The sequence below is a fragment of the Vombatus ursinus genome, unplaced genomic scaffold (genome assembly GCF_900497805.2).
Source record: "Vombatus ursinus unplaced genomic scaffold, bare-nosed wombat genome assembly UNPS02005659.1, whole genome shotgun sequence".
Taxonomy (NCBI): Eukaryota; Metazoa; Chordata; class Mammalia; order Diprotodontia; family Vombatidae; genus Vombatus; species Vombatus ursinus.
Window position 1 is genome coordinate 17,909,080 of NW_020945437.1, and position 15,706 is coordinate 17,924,785.

At 37.7% G+C, this 15,706-nt stretch overlaps 1 protein-coding gene across 1 annotated transcript in view; it reads left to right on the forward strand.

Moving 5' to 3' along the window:
* NARS2 (asparaginyl-tRNA synthetase 2, mitochondrial) overlaps window positions 1–14,993 on the forward strand; it is a 156,960-nt gene extending 141,967 nt beyond the window's left edge. Inside the window, exons 13-14 of the mRNA XM_027848156.1 lie at window positions 9,098–9,124; window positions 14,115–14,993. Coding sequence (XP_027703957.1) covers window positions 9,098–9,124; window positions 14,115–14,259 — 172 coding nt within the window. The 3' untranslated portion in view covers window positions 14,260–14,993. The remainder of the gene's footprint in view (window positions 1–9,097; window positions 9,125–14,114) is intronic.
* The last annotated feature ends 713 nt before the right edge of the window (window positions 14,994–15,706 follow it).

Here is a 15,706-nt window from a genome sequence, read left to right on the forward strand (position 1 = left end):
TCTTTCCAATAAGATCGGGCATAAAGCAGGGATGTTATCAATGTTCTTCAGTATTGTACTAGAAATGCCAGCTATGTCAACAAGACAAGAAAAAGAAATTGAAGGAATTAGAATAGGCAGCAAGGTAACAAAACTATCACTTTTTGCAGATGAAGTGATGATATACTTAGAGGACCTGAGAATCAACTAAAAAATTAGTTGAAACAATTAACAACTTTAACAGAGTTGAAGGATATTTTAAAAAATCTACATAATTCATCAACATTTCTATATATTACCAATAAAACCTAGCAGGAAGAGATAGAAAGAGAAATAACTGCAGACAATATAAAATATCTGGGAATCTATCTAACACAACATACACAGAAACTATATGAACACAATTACAAAACACTTTGCTTACAAGTAAAGACAGATCCAAACAGTAGGAGAAATATTGATTGCTCTGGGTGCCAGGAAAAGCTTCCCATAGAAATTCAGCTCTCCCAAAGTATAATAGGCTACCTTAGTTGAGGTTGGCAGGTTTCCTCACAGGAGGTCATGAAGCTGAAAACAAATAACCACTTGACATGTATGTTGTAGTATGGATTCCCTTTGGGTATGGATAATAGCTGAGACCTCTTCCAAACCTGAAATTCTGTGTGACTCTCTGTGTGTAATATGTTCACATTTTAATTTCCACTTTGCTTTCCAGACTCCGTGTCTTTTAGAAAAATACATAACCACTTTGGAAAGATGCTGGTTTGAGTAAAAAAGAAAAAATATTAATTGGTCAAGACAAGGCCAAGACAGTGTTATAAAAATGACAATAATACCTAAATTAATTTACTTTTTGGTTGCCATACCAATCAAACTACCAAAGAATTACTTTATAGAGCTAGAAAAAAAAATAACAATTCATCTGGAAGAACAAAAAGTGAAGACTATCAAGAGAATCAATTTTTTTAAGTGAAGGAAGAGATGGCCTCATAGTAGCATATATTAAATTATACTACAAAACAGTAATCATCAAAAGAATCTAGTACTGGATTAAAAATAGAGTGTTTGATCATTCAAATAGTTTAGGTACACAGTATACAAGAGTAAATGACCACAGTAATCTAGTGTTTAATAAACCCAAGCTTTTGAAGCAAGAACTCACCATTTGACAAAAAATGCTGGGAAAACTGGAAAAAGCAGTCTGGCAGAAACTAAAGACCAACATCTCATACAGTATACCAAGATAAGATCAAAATGGGTACATGATTTATACATAAAGGGTGATATAAAAAATTTAGAGGAGCATGGAGAAAATTACCTATCAGATCTATAGATAAGGGAACAACTTATAATCAAATAAGAGATAGGGTCATAGAAAGTAAAAATTGATAATTTTCTTCTTATATTACATTAAAAAGGTTTTACACAAAGAAAACCAATGTAAGAAAAACTAGAAGGAAAGCAGGAAACTGGGGAAGAAATGTTTTCATCAAGTTTCTCTGCTAAAGGCTTCATTTCTCAAATATATAAGAAACTGAGCCAAATTTATAAAAATAAAAACAATTCCCAAATGATAAATGGTCAAAGGATATGAACAGGCAGTTTTCAGAAGAAGAAATCAAAACTATCAATAGTCACATGGGAAAATGCTCTAAATCATTATTGATTAGAAAAATGCAAATTAAAACAACTCTGAGGTACACCTCACACTCATCAGATTGGCTAACATTACAGAAGAGGAAAAAGACAAATGCTTGAGGACATATGAGAAAATAGCATCTATTGGTGGAGTTGTACACTAGTCTAACCATTCTGGAGAACTATTTGAAGCCCAGAGGGCTATAAAACTATGTACACTCTTTGACCCAGTAATACCACTACTAGCTCTGTATCCCAAGGAGATCAAAGAAAAAGGAAAAAGACCTATATATACAAAAATACTTACAGCAGCTCTTTTTGTGGTGGCAAAGATTTGGAAATGTGTCGATGCGCATTAATTCAGGAATGGCAAAACAAGCTGTGATACATGATTGTAATAGAATACTATTGTGCTATAAGAAATGATGAGCAGGATGGTTTCAGAAAACCCTGGCAAGATTTATATGATCTAATGCAAAGTGAAGTGAGCAAAGCCAGGAGATCATTGTACAGTTTCACAGAGTGAAAATTTTTTAAAGAATTTTTTAAAAGAAAATCATCAATTTTTTAAAATTAGGTACATAGGTACAGTCTGGGAAAAGCTTGGCTAGAATGTAGTTCCTATGGAAAAGAGATATGGGGTTCAATGTTAATTATGAGTCAAAAGTATGACAGCCAAAAAACATTCAAGATTTCATTAAGCAAGGCAGTGTCCTAAATGAGAGAGGTAATCTTGCCATGTTTGGAGTACTGTGTTCTGTTCTCGGTGCTACATCCAGAAGAGGGCAAGAAGAATGCCAGGACGACTAGAAATCATCCTACACAGGAATGGTTTGGAGTTCATGCTATACCAAGATTCATTGAAGGAGCTGAGGGTATTTAACATGAAGGAAAGAAGAATTTAGTAGGACATGATAGCAATCTTTTATTTGAAAGCTTTCATATGGAAAGAGTTCGGATATATTCTGTTTCATCTCTCTGGGCAAAAGTAGGAGCAGTTTGTTGAAGTAGTAGAGAAAGCAGATTTAGGTTTGAATGAAGGATAAACCCATATTAAGACTTAGAATGGTCCAAAAGGGAAGTGGGTTGCCGCCAAAAGTTTTAGGCCATGAGGGCACTTGAGGCCTTCAAACAGAGAAAACATCCTGGAGAGGAGGGGATTTTGGGCCATATATGAATTAGACTTAGATGACTTGTGAAATTCCTTTTATTTTTTTGATCCTGTGTGAATGGGCTTTTCATTTATTTTCAAAACCCTGTGTTCCAGGTGGGCTGAGTTACCTTTTTAAGAGATAAAATTTTGTAGTATCTTTTGTTTTTATACTGCCTAAATTTCCCCACATCCCCACTGCATCTCAAACAAGTATGTCAATGTTACCCTCCTACTCATTAAGTTCCAGCAGCTTTCTGTTACCATTAGGAACAAATATAAAGTCCTCTGTTGGACCTTGAAAGCTCTTTATAACCTATAAAGATAATACTATCTTTGTAATCTTCTTATACTTTACTCCCTTCCATGATCTAAGATCTAGTTGCATTGGCCTCCTAGGGTATGTATGAGGTGCTCAGGGAGATCTAGCTCCTCTGGTGGAAGAGCTTGCTGAGCCCTATTCAGGGCTATTCATCCATCTTTGGTGTCTGTCTTTCATCCAGCTCTCACTTGTGGCTCCAAGAAGCTATATAGCATGCGCAGTGGCTCCACCCCAGTAAAATCATCGTGGCAGATGGGCTAAACCAGGTTGAGGGCCTCAAACCCAACAGTGATTTAGGGGGATGTCTGCCCACGCGTGCGAATACTAGGGGGATGAATGGATGAGAACAATTTGTTTCAAGGGCCGTGAAGACAGCTGAAGCAGGTGCTATGGAGTGCTTAGAGCTTGGTCAAACATCAAAGACACCAAGGTCATCCACTGCAAAAATTCTGACTTTTGTCTTGTCACTGGACTTCAGTGACTCTGGAAGAGAGAATGAGGCTGATGACTTTCTGCAACTCTGCCTGACTTAAATCCAGCTCTTGTGCAAGTCAAGACATTACCTCATGATATCAGTGGTCCTCTTCAAAAGGAAGACAAATAAACAGGAGATAGAAAGAGAAATTCCATTTAAACGTGCTGTAGACATTATAAAATATTTAGGAGTCCACCTCCCAAAACAAACCCAGGATATATGAACACAATTACAAAACACTTTTCACACAAATAAAGTCAGATCTAAATAATTGGAAAAAGATCAGTTGCTCATGGGTAGACCAAGCTAATATAATAAAAATGACAGTTCTACCTAAGCTAATTTACTTATGCAGTACCATACCAATCAGACTACCAAAAAATTATTTTATAGAGTTAGAAAAAATAATAACAAGATTCATTTGGAAGAACAAAAGGTCCAGAATATCAAGGGAACTAATGAAAAGAAATGCAGGGGAAGGTGATCTAGCCATTGCAGATCTTCAATTGTATTATAAAGCAGCAATCATCAAAACTGCTTGGTACTGGCTAAGAAATAGAGTGGTGGATCAGTGGAATAGGTTAAGTATGCACGAGACAGTAGTCAATGACCGTAGTAATCTATTATTTGATAAACCCAAGGACCCCAGCGTCTGGGATAAGAACTTACTCTTTGACAAAAACTGCTGGGAAAACTGAAAAAGAGTATGGCAGAAACTAGGCATAAAATCAAAATCTCACACCATATACCAAAATAAAGTCAAAATGGGTTCATAATTTAGATATAAAGGCTGACACTGTAAGCAAACAGGGAGAGCAAGAAGTAGTTTACCTATCGGATTTATGGAGAACAGAAGAATTCATGACAAAACAGGAGATGGAGAACATTATGAAAAGCAAAATGGATAACTTTGATTACATTAAATTGAAAAGTTTCTGCACAAACAAAGCCAATGCAACCAAGATTAGAAGGAAAGTAGAAAATTGGGAAAGAGTTTTTACAACCAGTCTCTCTGATAAGGGCCTCATTTCTAAAATATATAGAAAATTAAGACAGATTTATAAGAATACAAGTCATTCCCCAATTGATAAATGGTCAAAGGATATGAACAGGCAGTTCTCAGATGAAGAAATTAAAGCCATCTATAGTCATATGAAAAAATGTTCTAAATCACTATTGATTAGAGAAATGAAAATTAAAACAACTCTGAGGTACCACATCACACCTATCAGATTGGCCAACTTGACGAAACAGGAAAATGATAAATGGTGGAGAACATGTGGGAAAATTGGAACACTGATCCATTGTTGGTAGAGTTGTGAAATGATCCAATCATTTTGGAGAGCAATTTGGAACTATGCCCAAAGGGCTATAAAAATGTGCATACCCTTTGACCCAGCAATAGCACTTCTAGGGCTATATCCCAGAGAGATCATACAAATGGGAAAAGGACCCACACGTACAAAAATATTTATAGCAGCTTTTAGTGGTTGCAAAGAATAAGAGAGAATGTTCATCAATTGGGGAATGGCTGAACAAGTTGTGGTGTATGAATGTAATGGAATACTTTTGTGCTATAAGAAATGATAAACAGGCTGACTTGAGAAAAACCTGGAAAGACTTGTATGGTCTGATGCTGAGTGAAGTGAGCAGAACCAGGAGAACATTGTACATGATAACAGCCACATTGTATGATGACTAATATTGATAAACTTAACCCTTCTCAGCAATACAAGGATCTAAGACATCTCCAAAGGCCTCGTGATGGAAAATGCTATCCACAAAGAAGAAAGAACTATGGAGTTTGAATACAGATCAAAGCATACTGTTTGCTATTTTTTTTCTTCTGTTGTGTTTTGTTTCCTCTTTCTGGTGGTTCCTCCTATTGGTTCTAATTCTTACTTACAACATCACTAACTTGCAAATATGTTTAATAGGAATGTTCACGTATAGCCTATGTCAGATTGCGTGCCATCTAGGGGAGGGAGGTGAAGAGGGAGGGGGAGAAAAATTTAAAACTCTAAAACTTATGAAGTGATTGTTGATAATTCAAAATAAATTAATTTTTAAAAAAAAGAGAAAAAAAAGAAAGACGACAACATTGGCCTCCTTAGTATTCCTCACACTTGACACTCTCCTGATCTATTGTTTACCTGCCTTTGCCCTGGCTTGTCCATCATGATTGGAATGCTCTCCTTTACTAACTTCTGCCTCATGGCTTCTCTAGATTCCTTTAAAACACTTAGCTCAAAGCTCACTTTCTTAAGGAGGCCCCACCATCCTTCAGCTAGTGCCTTCCCCTATAAAAGTACTTTCTATCTACTCTGTTTATCTTATGTTATATGTTATATACTGTATTGTATTTGTATGTTGTCTCTCCCAGTAGAACATAGCTTCTTGAAGGCAGAGATTGCTTTTGTCTTTCTTTGTGTCCTCAGCACTTAGCACAATGCTTAGCACTAGTGAGCTATTACTGATTTTTTTGATTAACAGAATGGTTAGACCAATTCATAGCTTTACCAACAGCATCCTCTCATATCCCTTCCAACAATTTTCATTTTCCTTTTTTTTTTTTTTTGTCATCTTTGCCAATGTGAAATCTCAATCTGTATTTGAAATTACTATTGCTGGTTTGTTAGAAAACAGTGATTTGCCTTTTATTTAGGTGATACCAGTGACTTTTAACTGGTCTACTAGGTTAGGAAATAGAAGGAAGAGAAATAGATTTAGGGAGAGCCCTTTTTTGATAATCCACACAGTTGAAGTTCTTCCACTATTTCCAAATATCTCTTATTTCAGGGATTTGAGTACTTTTTTCACCAATACAGATTACAGCCCCTCTGACACTATATTAGTCTTTTTGAGCCAAAAATATTAATCCCAGATAGCCAACAGTCTATTGATGAACCTCTCTGCAGTTAGCCAAGGTACTTCTCAAACAAGCAGACATTCAGTCCATAACCAGATCAATACTGTAAGCTTTTCCAGATTATTAGGACCCAATACAGCATGCACTTCATTGGGATAGCTTTCAAGAATGCAGGATCACCTTGAAGGGATCAAAGAAGGATTTTAGTGGAAGCCTTATACAAAATAAGTTTAAGATAGTAATGATGACAGAATCTTAGGGGAAATCTCAGAAGGACTTTGTGGCGTGGTGGCAAGATCTCTAGAATTGGAGTCAGAAAACATGATTTTAAATCATGGCTCTGTATGACCATAAGGAAGTAACTTGATTATCCCAGGGCCTCAGTTTCTTCATGTAACTTTCTGTGATTTTGTAGTAAGATCAATCATTACATGTAAAGACTAGATTCTTCATAAGAACAGGGCAGGTGAAATAATGAATGGGTTTGAGAATTGAATGACTCCTTAAAAATGTGTTAAGTATCACAAATAGCAAGAAATTTTGTCTGCTGAGAAATTAATTATTCTGTTTTCTTTGATTGTGTCCCTCCTTCAGGAGACCTTTCTTAATGATATGATGAAGGAAAGCATACATTTTTACCTATTATCTGAAAATATCCCATCTTACTTTTCATAATGAGATTGAATTTTTATATTTCTCCTGTTCTGTGTCCTAAATTGAGTATGTGCCATGTGTTAAATCATAAGAGTCTAAAATTCTTCTCTGTATCTATCCCTATCATATAAACACAATAGATATATATCATACTAATACTTACTAATGATGATACTTTTTAAAACCTCATTATTTGATGCTATTTATATAGTGCTGGTCTTACAATATTTTTAATTTTAGATCCATATAATTATTCCTATAAGAATTTTTTTTCTTCTGACCTATAGCTGGGACAATAGATTACAAAGCATCTGGTCTTCCTTATTTTTTTCTTTTGTCTAGATTTATTATTTCATCAGTGTAAAGAATTTATCGTGTAGAAATTCCCCCTACTCATGCAGCTAAAAATCTTTTTTGTAACTTATTAAAATCCTCTGGCATTTATATAGATATTTAAGGTTTGCAATATGTTTTATATGTTAACTCTTGTGATTCTCATAACAGCATTATAGAGTAGGTGCTATTATCTTCCTCATTTTACAGATGAGAAATCTAAGGCTGAGAGAGGTTAAGTGACTTGCCCAGGGTTACACAGCTTGAGAGTATCTGAAACAGAATTTGAATTCAGGTTTCCCTGTTTCCAAGTCCTGTACTGTATCTGTTGCCCTACCTAGCTGCCTTGAAAAAAAAATATCTTTAAAGAATTTTCTGAGAAAGTGAGCCTTAAGTCATTTGACCATGGTCACCCAGCTAATATATGTCAGAAACAAGATTTTCACGTAGGTCTTCTTAACTGCACAACCAGCTTATCCTCCATCCACTATGCCTCTGTGCCAGTTGTAAAATTGGTCTCACGTATGCACGAAGCATGCATGCTTCACAGAAAATTATGCTGTGAAATGGAAGTGATCCTCATTCACAGAACTAGATGTTTTGTGCTTATAAGGATAGCAATAATTCCCAGCAAAATAGCGCTGGATCATAAAATCATAGATTTAGAGCTAGAAGAGCCCTGAGAACCCATCTTTTACCAGACCATTTTGCACGGCAAAGTGATCTCCTCAATAGTGTGTAATGGAGTCTCTCCATCAGGAAAAGGGGGTTTTATGCTTTTGGAGAGAACCAACTTCAGATGTGTGATGTCTCTCCCTTCTGCCTGAGGCATATGTCTTCCCATACACATAATTACTGCTGTTCCTGAACAATTCAGATACATAAGCCCCATTCAACTTTGAGAAGGGATTTTCTTCATTTTCCTGTATAAATCAGGACTTAAAAACCTGACCAGACATTCTTAGATCAAGAAAGTAAGAGTTCATTGCATCTTCTGAAAGCAGCTGCAAAGACTTGTGATTGTTGCCAACAGGGTCTTGCTCAGGAAGGTGGGTCAAGTGTCTAATGCTGGTCTTTTTTATCTGCTCCTTTTTTCCCCTGACCCTGTGCACTCACCCAGAAATTGCAGTGCCCTTTTTACTTGTTTCCTGGATAAGTGCTCAACATCCTTTGGAGGATGTTACCACATTTCCTGACCTATAATAACACCTTGGACCATTGGCACATGTGGTTAGTTAAGCTTTTAAATGGCTGTGTCTTTTTTCCCTCCATAAATTGTAAACCCTTTGAGGGTCATAGTATTTAATAATGATAACAACAACTCATTTTAAGGTCTACAAAGCACTTTATGTATATTTTCATCTTTGGTTCCCTTGATAACCCAGGGAAGTTAAATGCCACAGGTGTCGTCCTTATTCTACAAAGGAGGAAAACTGAGGCTTTCGAGAAGTCACATGACTTACTCACACTCCCACTTCCCCGAAGATTGGAGTACAGTATCTGGAACTTGGCCTCCTGTAACCCCAAGTCCAGCACTTTTCCATTAAGTACTGTGCCTGGGCTAGCATTTCATGGTACGCCCTCCATTGGATCTCTTTGGAGCACAGAGAATGCTTGATAAATAGTTGTTGTTTAATGAATTGATCATTTCCTAAAAGTTTTTTTTTTCTTTTACAGACTAGGACTGACAGATACCTACCAATGGTAAGAATGTGGCTGCTACTTGTTACAAAACTTTCAGTGGTTCCCTATTACCTGCTTGGGATAATTTACCACCCCATCTTGACTGCTTTACTTCATATTACTCTTTTCCCACACACTCTCTGCTTCAGCCAGCTGACCTACTTTTTGCCTTTCAAACATAACACTATTTTCCCACCTTCTTGCATTTGCTCAAAATATTCCCTTTACCTAGAATATGCTCCCTCTCCTTTTTTATTCTTTTTAATTCTTGCCCAACTAAGCAATAGCCAAATAGCTCTCAAATGTTCTTGTGTAATATTGTTCATTATAATTATCTATGTTGATGTCTTATTCCCCTGCTGGATTGTAAGCTACGTGAGATCAGAGACCCTGTCTGATCTAAACTTTGTGTCCTGCCCCAACCCCCAGCACCTCATAGTTGGTGCTTAATAGGTTTTTTGAATGAATGAATACTTTGGAAGTTATTTTTCACTGATTGTAGATATCAGGAGTCAATTTTTCCAAGTTTGAAGTAATTAGCTCCAGAGCACTCAAGTACCTCAGGGAAAAATATTTCCTTCTCTCTAGTTTTGACTTTGGTATAACAATTCTTCCCTTCAAATAATGTAAATAAATGCAAAATATTCTTTGTAAATTTACATAATATGATTCTTTCAGAACTTGGTGTATTCTATCAACAATCTCTTGAATCCTCCAGATGTCCCTATGCATGAAAGGGCAAGAACAAATGATATTGCTACCCTTCATCTAGAGAAGAGCAAGGTTCTAGAAATGGGAATAAAATAGGGTTGGTAAAATTCTGAATCCCAACTCTGTACTTTAGCCCACTCTGTACTGTAGCCATGGAATTACAGGACAGTGACCGTTAAAGATCATCTAGATTATTCCCCTTCACCTCATTTTACAAATTAGGAGAATGAGACTGAGAAAGGTTTAAGTGTCTTACCCAAGGTCTCACAGGTAGTCAGTAGCAGACCCCAGTATAGAATCTAAGTCTCCTGACTTAAAATACATATTATTTCCAGCATACCGCTCCACCCCCACCTTGCAGTAATAGTCATTCTGTTCATTGTCTTCAGCCATGCATATTGTTCCCCTTTAAGCAAACTAGATTCCTTCATCTCATGATATTTATTATCTATAGAGACCTTAACTCTTCATAGATAAAGTTCCATGTAAGACAGTTTGCATTATTGGTCAAGTTTACCATTTTCCTAATCTATTTTGATTATTTAGATAATTTTCTGTTTTTAATTGAAATTACAAACCATTAATACTTCCAAGTACTAGCATTTCTTATTTGATTCCTCTGACAAGATTTTAGTTTAGCTATTGCTCCACCAAAATAGGAGTAGCCAGTCCAGGTGTCTAAGAATTTGTTCACTTCCTCATTGCCCGACATACGCAAATGAAAAATTTCACAACATCACTTCTGTAATCTGGCTACCCTGGAAAAGACCATGACAACTGATAATCAACTATAAATTCATAAAGCAGCTTTTGTTTTGTCTCAGAAATGTATTTTCCATTTGTCAGAGGCAAGGAAAACCAAGATCTCATCCCTGCAACATTCTTTTGAATCAGAATTCCAAAGAATAGATATTTGTGTAGCATGATTGGCATGTTTTAGCCCCCTGGGAAGGTGACAGTTTGAGTCATGTAAAGCTGAGGTAAGGTGGGAACATTAGACAATGGGAGCTGCGTCTACATTCTGCTAAGCTCAGGTCTTAGATGGCCATCTCATATCTTCTAGCCAACTGTTTGTGGGTGGGTGCTTATGTATGCTCTCTGTAATTCATCTCCTTTTCTTTACTAAACTGGAATATGTCCTGTCAGCCTGGCTTGTTGAACTTGAGGTCAGTTCAATCACCACATAGCTCATTGCCCTTGGGCTCAACATAAGCAAAGAATTCTTAAATGAACAAATTAGGCCGCAGGGAAGAGCTGGCTGAACTGTTTAAATCTTACCTTAGTAAATGGGCATCCAGTTTTCAGTGGTGTTACCTAGATTAGCTTCACACTTCATTTGTGATTCATTGTTAGTATTTCAAAAATTATATTCTCCCCACCCAAAAAAGTCCTTGCTTACTTATTTATAGTCACATAAAATCATAGCATTAAGGGACCTCAGAAGCCACTTGAACAAGAATCCCTTCTATAGGCTTCCTAACAAATGCTCCTATGTGTTTATCTGTTTAAAGAACTCACTTCTGCACAGTGTAGCCCATTCCACTTTAGTACAGCTCTGATTGTGAGGAAGTTTGTCCTTACATTCAACCAAAATTGAGCTTGGGCTCAGTGCTAAACGTGAGGACAAAATGCCTTCTTTTTTAATGGTTCATTTTAATGTTGACACAACAAATACTTCACAGCGAATTATATCCCCCCCCAAAGATAGTTAAGCCAAACCACCTAATAGCACCATTGAGACTGCTCCTATGGTACTCTCCATTTTTGTATCATACCTTTTGTTAGCAGAAAAGGAGAAGGTGTGCTTTATTTGAAATCATTTTTAACCAGTCATTTTCGTTTTTATTAGTCATTCCTATGAGAGTGGCCAGGAAGAAATATGAAGAACAGGACCCAGGCCTCACCCTGAAGGAACTCATGACTACTAACTATAGTGTCTAAATGAGCTTCAGAACTTTCAATTTTGTCTAGTAGTGCCAAAAGTTCCATTACTCAATATTTTACCCTATATTTTATGTCAGAATTTCCTCTTTGTGTTGTGTATATTCTCTTCTTAGCTCTACCATACATACTGCAGTGCTTCAGGGACCTGTGATTTCTTTGGTTTGGGTACTGCCTTCACAGATGCAAATAGCAGCCCCTATAAACATTAGCAAGCTTTGATGAGTTGTGGCAGACTCTCTCTCTTGCACTAGGCTTCCAAAATCCTGTCTTCTTAGTCTTCTCCTCGCCCCCACCACCCAAACAGTCCTTCCCCCTCACCCTTTGTATAGACATGATCCACTGATGTGTATATAGTGTTTAGTGGGAGTTGGGCACAGTATGTAATAGTGCCCAGCCCTGGCCCATCTACCATCAACCCTGACCTCTGCCTAAGACCAGAGGGCAAACCTCAGTCTCTGTCCATCTCTATCGGGCTCCTTCCTGCCACCCCAGTCCTGGAATTTCTTCCAAATGGGTGTTTGGCCAATGGGAGTGGGATAGTTTCTTCTTTGAGCTTCATCTCTGGCATCCTAGACTTGCAGCGAAGGGATGTGTGGTATGAGTGTGAATGGGTTGATAGCCTGACAGGAGGCCCCAGCCCCTACTTCTGATATCTCTCTTGGAGCTTCTGAGAAGATGAGTCCAGTGACCCAAACGTAGGCAAAGTACGGAGCTGGCAGGGACACAGATGGAGCTGGGGTTGAAGGATGCTCTCCGGTTCATTCTCTGGGCCCTGCTGCTACTTAACCTGTTCTTCATCCAGAGGGTCCCAGCAGTTTTTGCCTTATGCTTTTTCTCACAGAGTTGTGAGTGGGAGAGAACACCCTTCAGCTATTCTAGGGTAAGCCCTCCGTTGTACAGATGAAAGAACTGGGGCCCAGAGGTAAAATGGCTTGCCCTAGATCTCACAAAGAGTGGTAGAGCTACCACTAGAGCCAGGGCGTTTGTTCATACCATCCTTTAGTTCTGGGGTAGCTGTTGGGGGTGGAAGATATGGCCCTCCCCTTGTCCTCTCCATCAGGATGGTTAAAGTTGAATCGCCCATCAGGACCTCCCTTCCCTGCTCCTAGGAGCAGGAAACTTCTGGCTAAGCTTGTAACACCAAGTGCCTTATGAGGGAGGTGGGAACTTGAGGGACAGTGTTCTTGACTTAGGCCCAGCACAACGGTCAGAAAAGGGCTTCTGTATGTGATCCTTCTGGAGTTTTGAGCACCACACCGAGTTGTAACAGGAAATACAATAAAATTCTGTGTTAGAAAAAACAACAAAAACATCACAACTTCGTTGACTTGTAGCCAAAAAATATTTTCACTTGGTAGCCACCTCTCTCATGATGACTCTTTTTGAATGAACATGGCTGGGCTGGGCCTTGGACAGATGATCAGTTCATCACCAGATCTTTCAAGCTTGATAGGACCTAGCAAAGCTTGTAAGTCCACTGGCACAGCCTTTGAAAGCCCAAGATTACCTCTACTTCATGATGATGCATCAGATTAGAACTTTAGAGGAGTTCTCCTCTTTAAAAAAAGAACAAAACAAACATTAATTAGTCCTCTTCTATGGCTTGTGTACTAGAGAGTAAGCTATCTAGTGAGGCTCTCCATGCTCAGGGTTTTCATAAGAAAATAATGTCTCCTCTCTGCACTTAGTCCATTACCCCACTCATATATTCAGTGAACCCCATAGAGTAGCTGAGAGCAGAGCCCAAGACAAAGCCAGAGTTGCATTTTACACTTGGCATTCTCCTATGGAGAAGCATTCTCCTGTTTCATAGCCAGCAGTTTCACAGACTGCCAGTTTCCAAAAATGTTTCTTTGCTTACATTACACTTTTGAGCAGAGGATTGTGAGATGGTACTGAGAGGTGATCTCTCCACAACCCTGCAGGGTTCATTGCCTTTATAAAATATAATACTTCTGCAGTATATTAGCCGAACCCTTTTGTACTCATTTCAGCATTGAACTATGTGACCCTGGAGATGAAAAGAATATTATTACTAGTATTCACAAGTCTGAGAAGGGAGTTAATTTAAAAGAAAAGTAATTTCAAAATTTTTGCATCTCCTGCCACAAAAATTATAAGTGTTGCAGTGGCCAAAGTGAAAACTTGAATGGGGGATGGAAGGATCTGCCGGTGTTTGTCTGGGCAACCTCTGTTTCCTCCATCTGTCTCTCTGGGGAAAAAAATTCATCTACCACAATTACATGAAGAATAACAGATGATTGCAACGAATTTTTCCAAACATAAAGTGCTGAATCATAACAGCCGATATCATGAAACATTTATAGATGATATTTCTCTGTTGTTTCAAAAACAGGTATTTGGATCTTCGTCGATTTGGTTCTGTGCCGCATGGAGGCTTTGGGATGGGATTTGAACGGTATCTACAGTGCATCTTGGGAGTCGACAACATCAAAGATGTTATCCCTTTTCCAAGGTTTTCTCATTCATGTCTTTTATAGCAAAATTTTTAAATAGTATATAAAACTCATGCATGCAAGAACATGCCAATTTGAATTTTTTAAATACTGGTGAAAATTCTTGCCATAAAATTTGAAATGTGCAGAGAAGAAGAAATTAATATTTGGAGGAAGTCTTTGGACCTTTATGCACAAGAAAACCTCCTACAAAATCTTGTTGGACAAGGATGCCAAACAAGGTTCTGTCTTAAAGGGAAGAAGAAACAGAAGCAAAAAATATATACCCTCTGGCTGTGAAAGACAGGATGTTAGGATGGGTTTTTTCTTAATCATCAGACCACTGCCAAAAGGTGGCTGGTATGTAAGAAAGCCCTGATTGTTTGTTTTGCTTACCATGTAACTCCTGATAGATGTCTACCATTTCTAAATGCAATATCAAACATCCATCCCTGTACTAGGCCTTGTGTAAACTAGGATTAAATTGGTTCTAATGAAATTGTAATTCATAATTGAAATAACCTTTCTACTAAGCAAAAAATGAAGTTAAATAATTTATGCATATAATTCTTTTTTTTTTTATTGTAAAAACAGAACATTGTAGGGAAACCTGGTAAATGTTACCACTGTAGCTTGGCTATGTTAATTCTGGCAACAGTGTATTTCAGAATACGTGGTCAGCTTTTTCTATTCTAAATACTTTAAGAATTGTTCATATAATCCTAATAATGCAATAAAATGGGTTTTTCATGGATGTTCTGGGGGGAAAATGCTGAAAATCTGTGTGTCTGATTCTCTCCAGCTCTACCCAAATTCCCATCATACCTAAATTTGGAAAAAGGACTCCTCTGAGGCAGTAGCATGCTATTCCCATGGAGATGGAACTAAACCTAGACATTGGCAAGAGCCACAAAGCAAATTACTTTTTGTGGGCTTTCCACCAGTGCTCACTAATTCAGTTCAACAAAGATTTGTTAAGATTAGATAAGACAGAGCTCAAAGTACAGTAATGGGATAGGACACATACACTAATAACTGTCATACAAAATAATGAGTACATGAGAGATACAGAGTGCTAAGTAAGGATATTAATGGAGTCTCAAAAGTTGGAACTGGAACCACGGATTTCTCTCAAGAGCTGTATACACGTGTGTGATAAAGTCAAGCTGATTTGTTAACCAACCTTCCTCATTCCTTCCCTTTGCCTCCAAATTTAAGAGAATCATTTAGTCTCTGCCATTCAGTCTTCTCCATTTTCTTATCCTTAATCCCTTGAATTCTGCATTCTTCATCACAAATTACTATCTCAAGAAGTCACTAGTGGCTACCCATTCTGTGGTCTTTTCTCAGCCCTTATCCACCTTAAAATGTGGTGTAGTGAAAAAGAGTGCTGAGCTTGTGGTCTAAAAACCTATATTGGCATCCAGGCTTCACTGCTTGCTCACCTGTGTGACCTGAGACAAGGCTCTTCACCTTTTTGGACCAGTTTGCT